This window comes from Stylophora pistillata, chromosome 1 (genome assembly GCF_964205215.1).
Source record: "Stylophora pistillata chromosome 1, jaStyPist1.2, whole genome shotgun sequence".
In the NCBI taxonomy this organism is placed as follows: Eukaryota; Metazoa; Cnidaria; class Anthozoa; order Scleractinia; family Pocilloporidae; genus Stylophora; species Stylophora pistillata.
This window is the reverse complement of record NC_142519.1, coordinates 9,343,553-9,360,216: the sequence shown is the minus strand read 5'-3', so window position 1 is coordinate 9,360,216 and position 16,664 is coordinate 9,343,553. Positions and strand designations below refer to the sequence as shown.

Sequence of the window (16,664 nt, the reverse complement as noted above, 5' to 3'; positions counted from 1 at the left end):
AGGATCAGGACTAAAAATCCGAACTCAATCTAGAGGGGAGAAGTAACTAGAAAAGAGTTGCTGAAGTGTAGCAGCTCTGTGAGTGGAGTATTTCCATGGATCTTGTCAGAGAAAAAGAGGAAAAGCATTTATTTAATAATGAAGCACAGATGAAAGACATATAAAGAAAATTTTCATATTTTATTTCTTCTGTACCATTTCTAAATTATCACCATGTTACTAACAAAATTGCCTCTTTTGTGACTTCATCACTTGCAAAGCAATAACATCTAGCTAAGATCATAACAAAATGTCAATTGAATCTTAGCTGTCATAAGCAAGACCAATGAAGATCACCAAGAGGGTTTTTTAAGTTTCCAATCTTCTGTCACTTGCTTCATCTTCATTAACAAATTTTCATAACAATACATAGCTAGGTTGATCACTCTTGATTCACAATAAATCACATACAAGAAAATTATGTGGTTCCCAAGGTAGGGTGGAAGGAGGGGAACTTTTGAAAGAAAACAACAGTAGTGGTAAAAAATAACATGGGCAGGGTAGCTTTTCATCTAACAAATATGTGATCACAATTGATTATCTAAAAAAATATATCCGTCAAGTTGTTCGCATTTGAAATGTTGGGATCCACATCTGCAGTGACTACATCATCAGACAAATGACTATAAAATTATTTCTCTTTGGAAAGTGTTATTTTCCACAATGACAAATCACAAACTATTCTACAAAATAATCCTTCTAGTTGCTCTCAAATAAATACATTAATACTTATTAATGACAGTTCATGTAACTAATTATTTGAATTTATTTTCAAAACTGCATCTCTAACAGCTTGAAGGTCAGCTTTGTCACCAAACTCTTTTTCTTTATGATCAAGTAATATGCCTTGCTCTCCAGGTCCTACCACAAACACACCACCCAGGAGCCGTCCTTCTCCTTTCAGGTTGCCCTCAATTCCCTTCCCTCTGGCTCGAAATAATGATTTCCACACACTTGGTCGTAAAAAACCTGAAAAATACAGAAAGTTTTCTTGCCAAAACTGTGACTAAACGTGACTCATAAAGTTCTTGGTCTTAAGACAATGCCTTGTATGTTTGGGACTGTGTACTTTCAGTAAATATGTTACATCATGAAATTTATCAACCCTAATACCTTGATGAAAATTCTCATTTCTGTCTGTCACACATTTTATATAAATTTTGTTCTGAGATTTTGGTGTCTGATCAAATGATAATCCCCTGGTTAACATGTTTGGGTTACTCTCATCACTCCTGCTCAAACGATATTCTAGAAACGATTTCTTGGTGTGATAGGGTTGAATACTACATTTTATAGAACACCCATTGAAAATGCTTGTTCTTTACATGAATTCAAGTTAATTTGGATTAATTCCAACTACAATCAAGCCTCCACTAATGGCCACCTCTCCACAAAGGCTACTTTTTATTGGTCCCACCTGGCTGTCCATACATTTATTTAAACCTCTCTACAACCTCTCTACAACCCCCACTTCTTATGTCCTCAATGTGGCCATTGTGGAGACGTTCAACTGTACTCCAATATATACTGGCTGTTTCATGCAGTAGATAACCTGAAACTCAGTGAATGAACAAACTCCTTGTCTGGCTGTAAACTGAGCACAACAGACAAACTTACCACTAAGAAACATCCACCTTTGCTCGGGACCATAAAACTTTTTCTGAGGTAAGAAAAATAGGACACCATTTCAAGAATTGGTTAAAGCTATGAACTGGATCACATTTAGCAGCAGACATGTAAATTCAACATAATCTTCTCCACCTATGTAGAGTATACCAAGTCAAGATTTCTCTTTTTATCAAGGAAAATTAAAACGGAAAAAATCGTTGATCATTTAATAATAATTATAATAATAATAAATTATATTTAAAGAGGATACTCCCATCACATTGAGTGGTTTTCCGGGGGGGTCCTCAGACTAAAAATACATTTAGATTAGATAAAAAAAATAATAATAATAATTTGCAATGTAGATGTAAAGAAGCATATAAAGCACTAACTTAAAGATTAAAGTACTAAAATTAAGAATATGCTAAGGTTATAAAATTATAAATATAAATTATAAATAAAAATTATAAATTATAAATAATTATAAAATTTTTTAGGACAATTTTTTAGGAATTTTTTAGAAAATTTCTTAGGAAACCCTCAGCTCAATTTTAAAAAGAAACTTGGAAGAATGTTTTAGCCATGTAATTCTTCATAGGTTCATCTTATGAGCCTCTTTCCACTTCATAACCCTCCACAAACATCACTTTTAATAAGCCATTTTCTGTATGTTAAAATTCTAACATGGCTCGGAGGCTGGGGGTGAAAAAACAAGAAATTAACTTTTTATCTCTAAACCTCCATGTCATTTCCTTTATTTTATTCCCCCAAGCCTTGGAGCCAAGTTTGAACTTTAAAATATCGAAAAAGGCCTGATGGTAAGACACAAAAGGTGCATTCAAAAAAATGTTATTTTACACCCACTACATCATTTCATTTGACAGATAATAATAACAATAATAATAATAATAATTTATTTAAAGTCAATAATGCAGGAAGCAGTTGCCTAATCTTCTAAGCTGGTGGCTCATGTTAAAAACACTTGACAACTTAATGTTAGAAAAATACTCTATATAAACAAAAAAAAATTAATGATAATAATAACAATAATAATAACAACAGATAATAATAACAATAATAATAATAATAATAATAATTTATTTAAAGTCAATAATGCAGGAAGTAGTTGCCTAATCTAAGCTGGTGGCTCATGTTAAAAACACTTGACAACTTAATGTTAGAAAAATACTCTATATAAACAAAAAAAATTAATGATCTATAAACTAGATATATAAGCATATCTATATACATTAAAGGACTATTTACCTAAAAAACTTAAAATTAAAAAAGTTCAATTATTAAAAAATAAATAATAATTAAACAATAATTACAATAAGATGCAGGTCTAACTGTCTTAGTTTACCTCTTTATCAAGGTAAATTGTAGAATTTAGGTATGGTTGAAACTGTTTTACTCCCATTTCTTCATGAACCACACCCACAAGGTTTACACCCCTCTGGTTCAGCTCAGGTTTCAGAGAGGACAGCTCTAAAGCTTCCTAAGGAAATATCAATACAGATACTGACATGAAAAAGCAAAAATCAAGTGCAATATATCTCTTATAAGTGCATATTGTGTATCATTGGAGGGTGCTATTGCTAAAAAAAAAAAAACCCAGAAACCTTTCACTCTAAAATAATCCAAATAAAAAGCCCAAATCACAAGCATCCTTTAAGGCTATTTTGTTATACTGGAGGACTTTACTTCTCAACACATGCATGCTGCAACCATAAATCTTCACTTGTACATAACATTTTGAAAAGAAGAATATTTAACCTCTCTGCACAATTGTCATCCTGGCCGTCGCACCACCATTATGACTGCTCCACCATTCTGCCAAAGGTCAGATGCCATCACTTCTTTTCCTGATCCGTCTAAAGTCTTGAGTTTAATGGCTTTTAAGTAAGCTAAATCAGGCCGTGCACTGTTTTTGTACCAGTCCCAGTTAGAATAGACATAACTTGCAAGAGCCGCTATCCCACCTGCACCAAGCAGCCAGGCCATCTTGGTAAACAAAGCGGCCTGTAATCAACAAAAAATTATGAATTATCCGAAGTGATCTAGATTAAAAAACAATGTTCATGGCCTAGTGTTATTTGAGCATTCGTCTGGAAACACAGCAATTCAAAATTACCACAAAAGCATTGGAAGTCTTTAGAGAGAGGGATGGGAGAGGTTTCTAGTCTGACAAACTTTCCAGATAAAAAGGGCTAAGGGCCTGTTTCTCCAAAGTTTTGTTAACTTTACAGACCCAGAGTAAAATTCTAGGGTCTTCACCTAAAATCCATTCTGTGTCTTTCCCTGACACCTCAATTGTCTGAATTTCAAAGCTATTAATATCTCAATCTTGAATGAAAACACAACCAAAATCAGCTTTTCCAAAACAGCATTAACATGGCTTTGTAGAAACAAGTGAATTTTAGTAAACCACCTGGTGACTTAGAATGACAAAGTACTGGAACCGTCAGGTGCAAGACCAAGGTATAGAGCCTGGTACTGGACTTAGTAAAGAAAGGTCTGATAGAAAGCCAGATCAAAACAATAACTCCCTCACTCAGCTAATTATCCACGTTCTGCAAAGTCAGTGCAAAGTTTAGGACAAGAAGAAGTCTGATGCTGAATCGAAAGGAAATTTGCAGGTCTGAGTCTACTTCTGGTGCCACAGCACATCTGTGGAATGCAATGGTTATGAAAGTGGTGCTTCTTTGCCTATTTTTAAGGGTCACAATTCACATTGGGCTAGACAACCATGCAAGTCACTTTCGTAAAGAGAAATTAAAGGTAACTCGCTTAATCTAGCTGGCCCATTTTTCATGCAAGTAGGATTACTGTGCTGACTCAGAGAAAAGAATAATTTCGAACTGCCTCCCTTGCTCCGGCTTACGTAACATATAACCCCTCTGAACTGCCCCAAACACAAACAACCACACCCCCTCGATTCAGTTCCATGAGAATAAAAAAAATCGACTAAGATTTCCTTCGAAAGACCTTGCTATTGTGATAAAATTTTCATAATTGCAAATATAGGTGTGCAATAAGATATCGACAATAACGTCTGAGTAATATCAAACGTGGAGGACCATTTTGCTTGAATAATAATTAAGTTCTGAATCTGCGCTAAGCTGAGAATCATTTGGCTCTCTCTCATTTTTGCCTTCTTCAGCTGGATCACTTAACATGACATGACAAAATACCTTTGAAAAACCTTATGCTGTTAGCCACTGTACATGTCAGGATCTAATTCGTCGGTGAAGTGCAGATAATTTTAATCTTCCCTCCAGGTCACACGCAGGAAGACCGCCATTAGTTTCAGACTTCGAAAAATCGACAGGCCCACGAAATTCCTTCGTAAACAAAGAACCAATAAAAACGTCTAAAATCCTGAGCTTTTGTCTTTCTGTCCAATCAGCACACACTTAACACCGATGCATTATGGGATGATTTCTTTAGCTGGCAAAAGCGCGTGATTTTGAACAACAAGATGTCCGAGGACTGGTGTAAATTGAGTTTCTTTACTACGCTGTTTTCATGGGATTTTGGCTTGCAAAGGAGGCTTGTTTTGGACACTGTTTGAGATCGATGCATCTTACAGGTAATTAGGGGTTGTTTAGGGGCCATGTCTCTCGAAGGACTGCCCATCGCGAAAGAATCGGCACTGTTTCTCTTGGCGACCATGGCCGGTGGACGAAGTCTTGCGTTTCTTTCGCGATCATGATGTTAGATTTCTACCCCTGACTTTTAACTCATCGTTTTATCTTAATTTAGTTTTCATAATAATCGCTTTAGTGTTTGCGTAAATTTCAAGTGTCAGGGTGCCTCCTACAACGCCGCAAAAATTTATGTTTTAATTGTAAACTTTTAAGCCTGCAATGGATTATTCTTATTCCCTTTGTGGTGGGTTCTTTTGATTGCATTTGCTGTCCGTTTTCCGTTGCGTCTTTAACTGCAATAAAATGAACTTATGGCCACTTTTTCGAAGTTTGATATTATTGATAAGTATGGGTATCAAACACGTCGACTGTTTGCTAAAATTATATGGGGATCGAACGGAAAGTTTCGATTTTCGCATGGTGGGATTTTAATGAAATGTCTCCCATTCTTTAAATGCTGCTGTGAAATACGGACTATTTCGATGTAAAACTTCGTGATGTGCCTAAAATGCTTCTAACTTCTACTTCAGAAGTGGGAAACTACGTAAACTGACTGATGTTAAAGAATGATATCGTATAATTGTAGTTGATATTTTGCCCTATGTTCAGTAAACAATCGTAAGCTTTCGATTAGCTTGTTAGTACGTGTTAGAACTTTATTCGAAAGGGTCCAATAAAGTCTGTATGTTTTGTATCTCAAACTTGCCTTGCACTTTGAACATGACGGGTAAATTTGATTTTCCACGATGTGCAAACTCTAGCAAAATGGATTTAGGGGATAGGTAGTTCATCCAAGGTCAGGGGACGAATTTAATAATTCGCTGCTCCGACCTTTCTCTATATTGTGGGTAAACACTGTAACTCGATAGATTACCTTATTCATGCCGAAATGAACACTTCTCCATTAGTCTTGCAGTGAAAGATGACATTGACTTTCTCTATAACTAGTATCACGATCTTTGGTTAGGATCAAATCAGATACTATTGTTACATTTCTTCCAGAAACCTTATCCAACGCGAGTCTCTTTCCTGAACGTATTTACTGACATCCAGTTAAATTTTATGACTTTTGTAGTTGTTAGAGGTAGTCCTCTTTTATGTAATTTATGGGAACAACAAATTATTCCCAGCTCATGTTATTCTGAGTCAGTTAAGTAACGAATTTCAGGAGTTTTTGAACTTCTTATATATTTTTTGCAAATTGGTAAAAATAACTTAACATCACTGAAAGTATGTTTCAGTATGTTTGAGCAATTAATTTTGCTAGTGGTTATAAATCAGTGTCCCTTTTGCTTCAGCTTTTCTAATGTTTTTTGTTGAAAGCCTACTCTAACAACAGATTAACATGCTAATAGTAGTGTTTTGTTTAATTGTTTTCTCAATTAGGGAATTTCATCTTTTATGGAGAAAATAATTACAGTTAAGCAAGAACCTATTGATGATGCATATCCGACACCACTATCGACCACAACAGCAACGACAACAGCGTCCACTACCAATATCACAACAGCAGCACAGAATGCAACTGCAAAAACCACAGGTGTGGTAACCATACCTTCAGGAATGGTGGCAACCAGGGCAGGACCTGCAGCAACTGTGCCTGCACCAGAACCTCAAATATTTTTCATACAACCTAAACCAGAAGTTCAGAAGCAACAATGTGCTGTTACTCAAGGTCAGTGTGATTTTTCAGAGAGAAATCTAAATTTTTGTCACGCAATTACCATGAGCAAGGAACATCACAGTGATTCAAGCCTGGAAAACAAGGGCGAGCAGTACTGGTGATGAAAAGAAAAGCAAACAAACAACCAATAATTTTTGCTTGGTTTAGCTTGAAAAATTTGTTTGGCTTTTCTTCTAAATCTTATTTCAAGAATGTCTTTCAACTTTGCAAGTTTATAGGGGGGGTGGAGGGAAGGGAGGAAAATTGAAAAACAATTTCACAGTATCTCTCAAGAAGAGAAAGTTTCCCTGTAAGCCTCAACATGTGCAGAAGACCCTGTATCCTTGGCTCACTCCAGAGTGCATCAAACAGTGATGGGCATTAAATACATTTTTTGAGAATATTTTTCATAACTCCATAAGCAAACTGATAAAAAGATATCAGTGAAATTGGAAATAACAATCTATTGGTAATTTTTGGTGTCACTTCTTTGATCATTCAGAGAACCAACTACAGAGATTGTGTTAAATTTTGAAAATAGACTAAAGGCAACTCACAAATTATACAGCATGCATCATGGTCCAACCTTTGTGGTATTTATTTGTCGTCTCCCCACATTCATCACTATAACCTGAAAAAAGGAGAAATACAAATCAAATTTGAAATAGTTACAGTGTAATTAAATGTACATTGGAAAATAGCATTGACTTTTTAATCTATAGTAAGCCATTTTATGATTGTTTACTTAGTTGCCAAGTCTTTGATCTGGAGTGAGGCTGAAGGTGATCTTGTTGTGATAGGTGATGGGGACCAGTATCTAGTTAGCATGATAACAAAGTAATTTACATTTGAAAAGCAGCAAAGTCTGTATCATAACAAGGTTACCCTTAGCCTCATTCCTGTTCAAAGTCTTGGCAACAAAGCATGCAACTGCAAAATGGACTATTGCCCTTTTTTCACAGCCACTACCATAGCAACCACAGCAGCACGAACTATTACAACGGCTGCCCAGTCAAAGCCTCCCTTAGTTGTTATCTCTGGTAGTCCCATCAAGCTGACACCCATATCAAGGGGAGGTACAGCACTTACAGGTGGACAGACAAACTCTAGCTCTGCTGGCAACATAACATGTACCTTGGTTCATGTACAGCCATTTCCAAATAAACAACATATTGCGCCTAAAACAGGAGGTTCTCCAAGCAAGCAAACTATTCCAGTGCAATTCCAAAAATTGGTTCCCATTAGTGTTGCAACTACATCTTTGTCAAAGGTACAAACAGGCACAGCCCCTCAGTTCACAATAGCTGCCCCCGCTGGATCTGTCTCTGGTGTGCGGCACATTGCTCCTAAAGTGAACATGGTATCAGCAGTTCCAACTGGACAGGCTGTACAATTAACAACACCTACCGTGCAAGTAAGAAATATTGCTCCTGCCGTGGAGAAGACTGCGCAAGTTCCTCAGCAGGTAGATCATATTTAGTTAAAAAAAAAAGGTTGTGTCCTAGGTTACTGATAGTGTAATTTGCAAGCTTGTTAAATCATTTATATCATGCCTTAAACTAAAGTAATGGTGCATTCATAAAAAATATTGTGGTTCCATTTTTCTGCCTTCTCAATATTTACACTTTTTAGTGCTTTGTTCTGGCTTTTCAGTGGAATTTTAAGAGAAATGTATGGACACATTTTAAGACCATTAGACATTTTGTGACCATTATTTGTAGATGAGTAAGGTGAAATGTGGTGATTATGATTGTAGTGGTGAATACTGTTTGCTTTCCTTTTTTTTTTTTTATTCTTTTGTCAGCTGGCACCAAAGCCAGTCCAGACACAAGTAGGCAGTGGGGCTCAGCAACAAAGACTCATTGTGCCAGCCCTACCCTCTACAATACCACAGATAACAACCGCAGGAGCCTCAGGCAGCCTTCAGTTTCCCCATGGTGTAATTAGTGGCGGGGTAGTTTATCTTCCTCAGGTATGTGCGAGAGAAAGGCTTGTGTCCATACAGACAATTAGCTGCTTCAGTAGGCCATTTCTGAATTACTTTTGGCTTCTTTTTCAGAATGAGGCCTGGTACTCAATCATTCTTGTGAAAATGAGTTTAATTTGCATGTGAATGAAAATTTATAATGATATGAAAGGATGAGCACCAGGACTCGTTTTGAAAATGAGGCCAAGGGTAATTCAGAAATGGGCTATTGAGGTATTGAATCAATCTCTGACAAAGGTCAAAGCACTTTATCTGTGGGTGAAACACTTCATTTTCACAGAGGCTATATCCACCTAGGTGGAAAAATTGGTCCCAGAAAACTTTTTTAGAATCCCATAGACTGATTCAAGGGCAGGGGGGAGGTGGGTAAACCAAAGTGGATTAGCATAGTAAACATCTCTAGGAGTAATTTTTAACTCTTTTACTCGCAAAAGGGAGCAGGACAGAATTTCACCTCACAATTTCAACACAAAATCATCCAGAAAGGCAATGAGAATAAAGAAAAACATCGATTATGGGAATTATTAGTCAGTCTGAAACCACATTCTTTAAACTAATATCATAATAATGGTGCGGCAGGCAATAGAGAGAATTTCCAATGAGATCTTAGGAGTGAAAGGATTAAGGAAGAGTCAAAATCAATCATAGCCATAACACTCGCTCCAAGGAAATTATTAGATCTATGAGATCAAACACGAACTGAGGTCTACTCAGATCCTTTAATAGTACATTGACGGACTGGAATTCCCTTCCAGAAGACATGTGATGTCTAGACCCTATGATGCTTTTAAAATTTCATTGCTTAAATATTTTGAATCTTACTAGGTTCCTTTAGTGTGTCATCTCTTGCACATCAATTTTATTATTTTCTGTTCATGTCATATTTTAGATATTTCATAATTTCCACTGTGAGTTTTACTTATGAATTAAGTGATTACTTATTTTATACATTGTTAATTTTGAGGGCCTCACTGAAAACTGCTATGTTGAGTGGGGCTCCCTCTTTAAGTATTTTTTAATAAATAAGTAAATAATCCCGTTGTTGAATCAGGACTCGCAGCACAAAAGACTCTCTCTTCTCAAACTGGTTTTGTATTGTTTTCCTTTTGATTTTCAGCAAGCTCTTGCTTCTGGAGGTTTTCCTATTGCAGTACCTTTACAGGCTAATGCCTTAAATACTCAAGCTCAGGGAGGAATGACTGTAAATGGGTAAGTATGTCAACTGCTGGATTTCATTGTGACAATTACTGGGTACAGCAGAAGTGACTTAAGGGAGCAATATTTGTTCAACAGCTAGAGCCCTGCCTTTGTTTTGCATTGATTCAGAAATTTTGATGCAGATAAGTCATTTGTCATGAATAGATGTCTCTTGTATCATGGTGGTGTTTGGTTTGCCTTTATTTACTTGTAGGAGTTCTCCTGAATCATCACCTCCCAACAGACCTCGCAAGCCTTGTAACTGCACAAAGTCACAATGTCTTAAATTGTAAGTGCTGTACGATTCCAATATAGAGTCCTTACTGACACTTGTAAATAAGATTGGAAGAACTTGTAGAAAGTATTGGATGCATATGTGGTCTTGGATTCTTATAAGCAAGTGAACAATGCCGTAGCATGATTATTAACGGGTATTATTTGTAAGAAGTTTCAATGAAAACTTGACACCTTTTTTCCTACCAGAGGGTCTTCCCTCCAGTTTAATTGTAAAATATCTACTTACATTGTACAAGTTAATATTGACCTCATGGTTACCAGAGTTCACCCTTTCTGCTATGTGTATGATTCTGTTAGGTACTGTGATTGTTTTGCAAATGGAGAATTCTGCAGCAATTGCAATTGTGTCAATTGCTGTAACAATATGGACCATGAAAAGGAGAGGAGCAAGGCCATTAAGGTTTGAGCAAACATCTACATGTACCCCAATCTTATCCTATAGACATAAATAGAACCCACCAATCTCCACTATGTTCCAGGAAGTACTGATGCAACAAACATTAACCTCTTTAAAAACAATACAGCAGCTTCTTAGTTTACCTCTACTATGCTGAAATATGTGAGGAAGGATTTGCCACGTATGCCTGCTGATGCTGCACAAACATTTCTCTAGAAGTAACATTTAAATTAGTTTTTAAGGAAACTGTTGATCTTGTCCTTTGTAGTAGTAAGTTGCACATGGACAGAGTGATCTAACAGGGGTTTTATTAATGTTTTCAGCAGGAGGGCAACTGGTTTTCACAGGCAGGCTAAACTTTTTGAACTGAACTTCTTTATAAGATAAACTTTCCTCCAGATTGTCAAACCAGGTGGGCAAAACCATCCTCAAAACCGATCAATTTGCCCAGTGCCCAGCTCTTGATGAAACCCCTGTCTAAGCTTTACTTCCTTTTTTTTTTTGTGTGTACCTTTTTGTCTCTTTGTGATAATCAGCACAAAAGCATCCCAGTTATATTAACATGTCCCTCTAACTTTAAACACTGTATATGTTTCAGGCTTGTTTAGAGAGAAATCCTCAAGCTTTTCACCCAAAAATTGGAAAAGGAAGGGTAAGGGCTTCATTCCTTATGTTTAATGCTCAAAGTTGGTCTTTGTATCAGTAGGAATTGTTATGTTTGATTGAAGATTTTTTTCACTTTTTATCAATGATTCACAATGTGTCATGGTTGATGTAGACATTATAAACCTTGTTTATTTCAAAATCCTTCTTGTGAATATGAGTCTTATTTGCTAGAGGTTATACCATGCTGACATCTGAGCTGTTTTACTACTTGTAGGAAATATTTATCTCTTATTAAATATTTTGGTGTGTAATATCTCCAAGTGTTTTCACAAGTTGTACCATAATTAGATGAGCTAGCAGAGCAAGTCAAAATACAAACAGGAAGTGAAAACAAGAAAAAAATACTCAGCAGTACAGCATCAAATTATTTATAATTATCTAACTGCTCTATTTCATAAATGCATTTCTCACAAGGTGGGAAAAGGGAAGCCAATAGAAAAGCGGTTAACCAGCCTGTTTGTAACATATCTTGTGTAACGCTTGCATAGCATTACTATACAAAATAACCAATTGTTCAAATAATCATATTATGTTCTGAGATGTTTGAACTTGACCCACATGCAATTTGTACTCCATTTAGTGCACCTAGATAAGAGTGTAAAGCTGCAGTCCTCCGTGCATGAGCTAATGTGTCATTCTAAGACAAGTTCCCTAAACTACATGTAATCTCTTTAAATTTTCAGGGTGATTCTGATAGACGGCATAACAAAGGTGAGATGTTTTGACAGGTTTGTTCTGCTGTTGTAGTTTACTTCACAAGTGGTTCATATTGTTATCTTATGAACTTAATTGTTTCACATAGGTTGCCATTGTAAGCGTTCAGGATGCCTCAAGAACTACTGTGAATGCTATGAGGTATGCATATTTTTTTTATTTAAGAAAGATCTGCATTCAAAGTCTGCACTTCCATATGTACAATATTGACCATAAGTTGCAAAGAGGATACCAATTTTTTCATAGGAGAAGCAGTTTTATTGACTTAGGATTAGTTAGTTTTATCAATCTTTAGTAATTACAATACAACCTGTTTAGATTGTAATTTAACCCTTTTGTGTTAATATTTTACAGGCCAAGATTTTATGTACGAATCTTTGTAAATGCACAGGATGTAAAAATTTTGAGGAAAGTCCTGAGAGAAAAACTCTCATGCACTTGGCAGATGCTGCTGGTAAGAAAACATTCCATTTGTGAGGCTTTTAATTCTAACAGTTGTTACCCTGATCAAGTGTTTTTGAAAATTTAATCAGAAGAGGTTATTTTGATTTGCTAATTAACTTTGCAAGTCCCAATTTGAAAATTGCCATGCTTCTCAGTTTCATGGTTTTTTTTTTTTAATTGCTATCCTTATGTTGGATACATGTAACTGTCTTTAAAGTCATGTAACTGAAATTCTCACAAGTTGTATTTTAATGCCTCCTGTGCCAAAGGGCATGAGAAGGATTGAATTAATGACATTGTAGAGAAGATAATAGGAGGCAATAAAATCACCTACCCATTTGACCAGAACAAACTGACTTTCCTTATGAGTAAAGTTCTCCTAGGCAAGTCCTCCACAGGGTTCTAAAATAAGAATGGGCTAGGGGAAAGTGAGGCTTACTAGCATGTGATTTTTTTTTTTTAGTAGCAACTAGGTTTTAACTGTGACTCAACTTCGCATATTCATTTTAATATGGGAATGTGCAAGCCAAAGAAAAACATGCACACGTTTTTAAAGGACATATATAAAGATATATATAGTGTACATGTAGGGATTTTAGATGGGGTTGGTTTGGTCACTTTTGTCGACATAGATGACAAAGTTAACTCCACTTTTGTAATTGGGTTTTTTCCAGAGGTTCGTGTGAAGCAACAGAATGCTGCCAGGACTAAGTTGGAGTCTCAAATAGAAGACCTCCCGTCCCGCCCAACTTTCTTAACAAACTCTGGAGAAAGGTCAGTTTTAAGCTTAACTTGAGTGCGCCAGAGGATAAAGTGCTTCTCCTTAAACTAGAGCCACCTAATCAGAGGCCAGCTTTGTAACAATAGATTCTAAAATTTTCAAATTCAGATAATCAACTGGCGGGGAATCTCATCTTGCTCGTATAGTGATGATGTATGTACCAGCATGGTATTGGTCAATTGAAAGTTGAAGGCGTGGGTTTGCAAGAACTTCCACTTGCTTACTGGTCGTGGGAGTTTAAAGTGAAATCTCTATCGGGTGCACATAGTTTCTACAAGGTCGTTGGCTGATTTACATGTTAAAAAAATATATAAAAACAAAAGAAGCAGAGAAGAGTGTCACCCTTAAATTAGTTCATGCAATGTGTCAAAGAAATCCTCTCAATTTTTTTTTTGTGTGTGGTTGGCCTGGATTTTAGTGCACACACTGTTATGTTATATGAGATGTAAATTTATATTTTAAATGAAATCCAGGGAACTTATCCTTTCTGGAGGAATCTCATGTGTTTCTCTTGTTGTTTTATTTTCAGACTTCCCTTCTCGTTTGTAACAGATGAAGTGGTACAAGCAACCTGCCAGTGTCTCCTGGAGCAAGCCTCAGAGGCGGAAAATGTACTTTAACCGCCTTCTTTATTTTCGTGTTCTCATTTAAGTGTGAACGTGTAATCAGTTTGCAAGGGAAGATTCGAAGTGGTGTATGCTGTCACTATTTTAGTCAACGGTGATTGTGCAACGTGACCCCGAGCCCCTATTAGTACTTAGTTCTTATTAACCGAGCGGGAGGTCTGTATGGGAGAATCTTGACCGAGGTCGCCAGTACTGACCAAACGCAGTGAGGTCTGTACCAGCGACTGAGGTCAAGATTCTCCCATAAAGACCGACCTAGCTCTGTCAATAAGATGTTTATTATATGGCTGTGTCTTATATGCCAATTTTTTATATTCTTTGTACCTTTTTTTTTCTAGACCGGTCTAGATGCCGGTCTAGATGGAAAAATCTAGACCGCTTTCAATATTGATTTCAGCCAATCAAATTCGTGAATTCGGTAGTTCCCAGTCCTTGTGAGACGCAGCCATAAAATAAAAGACGATAAAGCCCTTTATTGGCTTCATTAAATATTTCTCAGAGCGCGCGTGCTATCTTAAATATTTTATAAAATGTTTCTGTAGCAGGCTTATCGAACACAGGACCATGGCTTAGACAAATCTTTAGGCAACACGAAAGGAAGTTCGAAACTCACTTTTTCCGTAAACAAGGGAGAAACAAACTAGCGAAAAGACCTATTTCACCTCAAAGGCATTCCATATGAAGTTACAATTGAATCACTCACATCCAAGAATATCAGAAAATTCCGATCCCGTTTCGCAATTTTTTGCATACCAGAACATACCCTGCAGCGTCTTTGTGCTCTCTACAAACATTTTCAAACAACATGCGAGATGCATATGATGCGGCCTTTGTGGAACCGCATCAGTCTCGTCGATTCATCCTCTCTATACTCTCAGGACAATTCCTTTGCTCACCCTCTCCTCCCTTTCTCTGTAACCTTCACCTGAATAATTGGTGGACTTTTGTGTTTTTACCATCAGATGGGACAGTCCCAGGCAGAGATAGAAAAGACGATTCTTGAAGAATTTGGCCGGTGCTTGCTGCAGATTATCCACACGGCAAATGGGACGAAAGGTGGGTTTGTTTGGCTTGTCCTGTGACAAAGCTTTGTGAGCTACCATGTGATTCTCACTACTGAATAATAAATAATAATGATTTAGCAATGGACATTTTACTCGGTGGCTCTTCTTGTCCACTGTTTCCAGATCGAATTGGAATTTGGAATGTTGGTTTTTGCGGAGGGAGGAAAACCGGAGCACCCGGAGAAAAACCCTCGGAGCAAGGACGAGAACCAACAACAAACTCAACCCGCCTCCCGGTTAGCTCAATGGATAGAGCGCTGGAATGTTGTGCGGGAGGTCGAGGGTTCGAGCCCCGGCCGGACTAACACTCCGGGTCTTAAAATAATTGAGAAGAATTTGTTACCTTTCTATAACATCAAGAAATGGTTAGATATTCTAGTCCTCTCGGATTGGGACGAATAAATGGAGGTCCCGTCTCCTGCAGGGTTGGGGTAGGAGACGTTAATTTCCTACATACGAGATTACTGTGTAATGGATGTCCTCCCCTGGGGTGGGATGGGATGGGAAGGATGGGAGGGTGGACTGGGTGGGAGGGTGGACTAGCACAAAATGGTTCCTCTGTTCCTTTCTAGTCCTTCCCCACTGCAAAACTTAATGCAGCGAAAATGGACTAAATTAAATTAAATTAACCCACATGTGACGCCAGCTCCGGGAATCGAACCCGGGCCACAGTGGTGGGAGGCGAGTGCTCTCCACTGCGTCATCCCTGCTGTCCATTTGAGAAACATTTGACGAACATGATACGTCAATGCTCATCTTGTACTGTTGGTGTCGTTTAATTGGTATGTTTTGATTGTCGTTCTTTGCACTCAATTTTCTTGACAGAGTGATTCCTGTTCCTGGTAGTGCAGCCAATCCTGCGTGCAGGGATTACCCTATAACTTATCGTCTATATGCGGATTTTATTATCGTCTATTTCCGGCTCTGGAAAGTGGACGTCGTCGTCTGAATTTTTAGCATTTACCTATAGTAGTGTAAATAGAAAGTTTGAAACATTTTTCGCCGGTTAACAATTTTTAACGCGCAGTGTAAATATAATGCTGTGTTGACTAAACTTGCTATCCTTGTGGTGCGCGTGTCGTGCGGGACACTCGTGGGACCTCTGAGGAAAAACCCGCAGACACGAAAATTACAAGGAAACGTCTGGGACGTTAGATAATTTTTAAGAGTAGGCGTTGGTTGGTGATTGTAACGGATCATCTTTGTACGTCATGTGCATTTCAACTCAATTCACTGTTGTTTGTTGTTGTCCATCCAAGAATAAAAGCCTGTTAATAGATATGGAAAGCCTTTTCCTTCTTAGTTTTTTGTCGGTTTTGTCGCGATTTTTGCAGAATAATTGAGAGGGCTCGTTGGGGTACCCTGACGTCACTTTGCCCGAACGAGTAGAATAGTAGAGCGCTTGCTGAAGAAGATCATACCCGCGTGTAAATCCGCCCGTCAATTTTTTCCAGCGTCCTCGCACGCCCGTTTGAGTCATCGGGAAGGGCTGAAGTGGATAGCTGGATGAAAACTGGGAAGTGGGGTTTGG

The 16,664-nt window shown here is 37.5% G+C and overlaps 1 protein-coding gene and 1 pseudogene across 3 annotated transcripts; one reads left to right on the top strand and one right to left on the bottom strand.

Annotated features, from left to right (window-relative positions):
* Window positions 1–161: 161 nt before the first annotated feature.
* On the bottom strand, window positions 162–4,999 carry LOC111326764 (peroxiredoxin-like 2A; annotated as a pseudogene). Of its 2 annotated transcripts, XR_015992123.1 has the most exons (6): window positions 4,842–4,978; window positions 4,202–4,317; window positions 3,424–3,669; window positions 3,011–3,145; window positions 1,657–1,699; window positions 162–1,008 (listed from the first exon to the last, which is right to left on the bottom strand). The product of XR_015992123.1 is annotated as a peroxiredoxin-like 2A, transcript variant X2 (transcript). The 2 variants fall into 2 exon arrangements; XR_015992119.1 differs by lacking the exon at window positions 4,202–4,317 and having other exon boundaries at window positions 4,842–4,999.
* An 81-nt stretch (window positions 5,000–5,080) lies between these two features.
* On the top strand, window positions 5,081–16,412 carry LOC111326722 (protein lin-54 homolog). The gene is made up of 15 exons (XM_088734679.1): window positions 5,081–5,239; window positions 6,684–6,972; window positions 7,923–8,425; window positions 8,765–8,932; window positions 10,065–10,156; window positions 10,359–10,433; window positions 10,739–10,841; window positions 11,437–11,490; window positions 12,188–12,215; window positions 12,307–12,359; window positions 12,573–12,672; window positions 13,337–13,436; window positions 13,973–14,054; window positions 15,032–15,125; window positions 15,959–16,412. Exons 2-15 carry the CDS (start codon window positions 6,699–6,701, stop codon window positions 15,961–15,963), a joined length of 1,731 nt encoding a protein of 576 aa, XP_088590805.1. The 5' UTR covers window positions 5,081–5,239; window positions 6,684–6,698; the 3' UTR covers window positions 15,964–16,412.
* The last annotated feature ends 252 nt before the right edge of the window (window positions 16,413–16,664 follow it).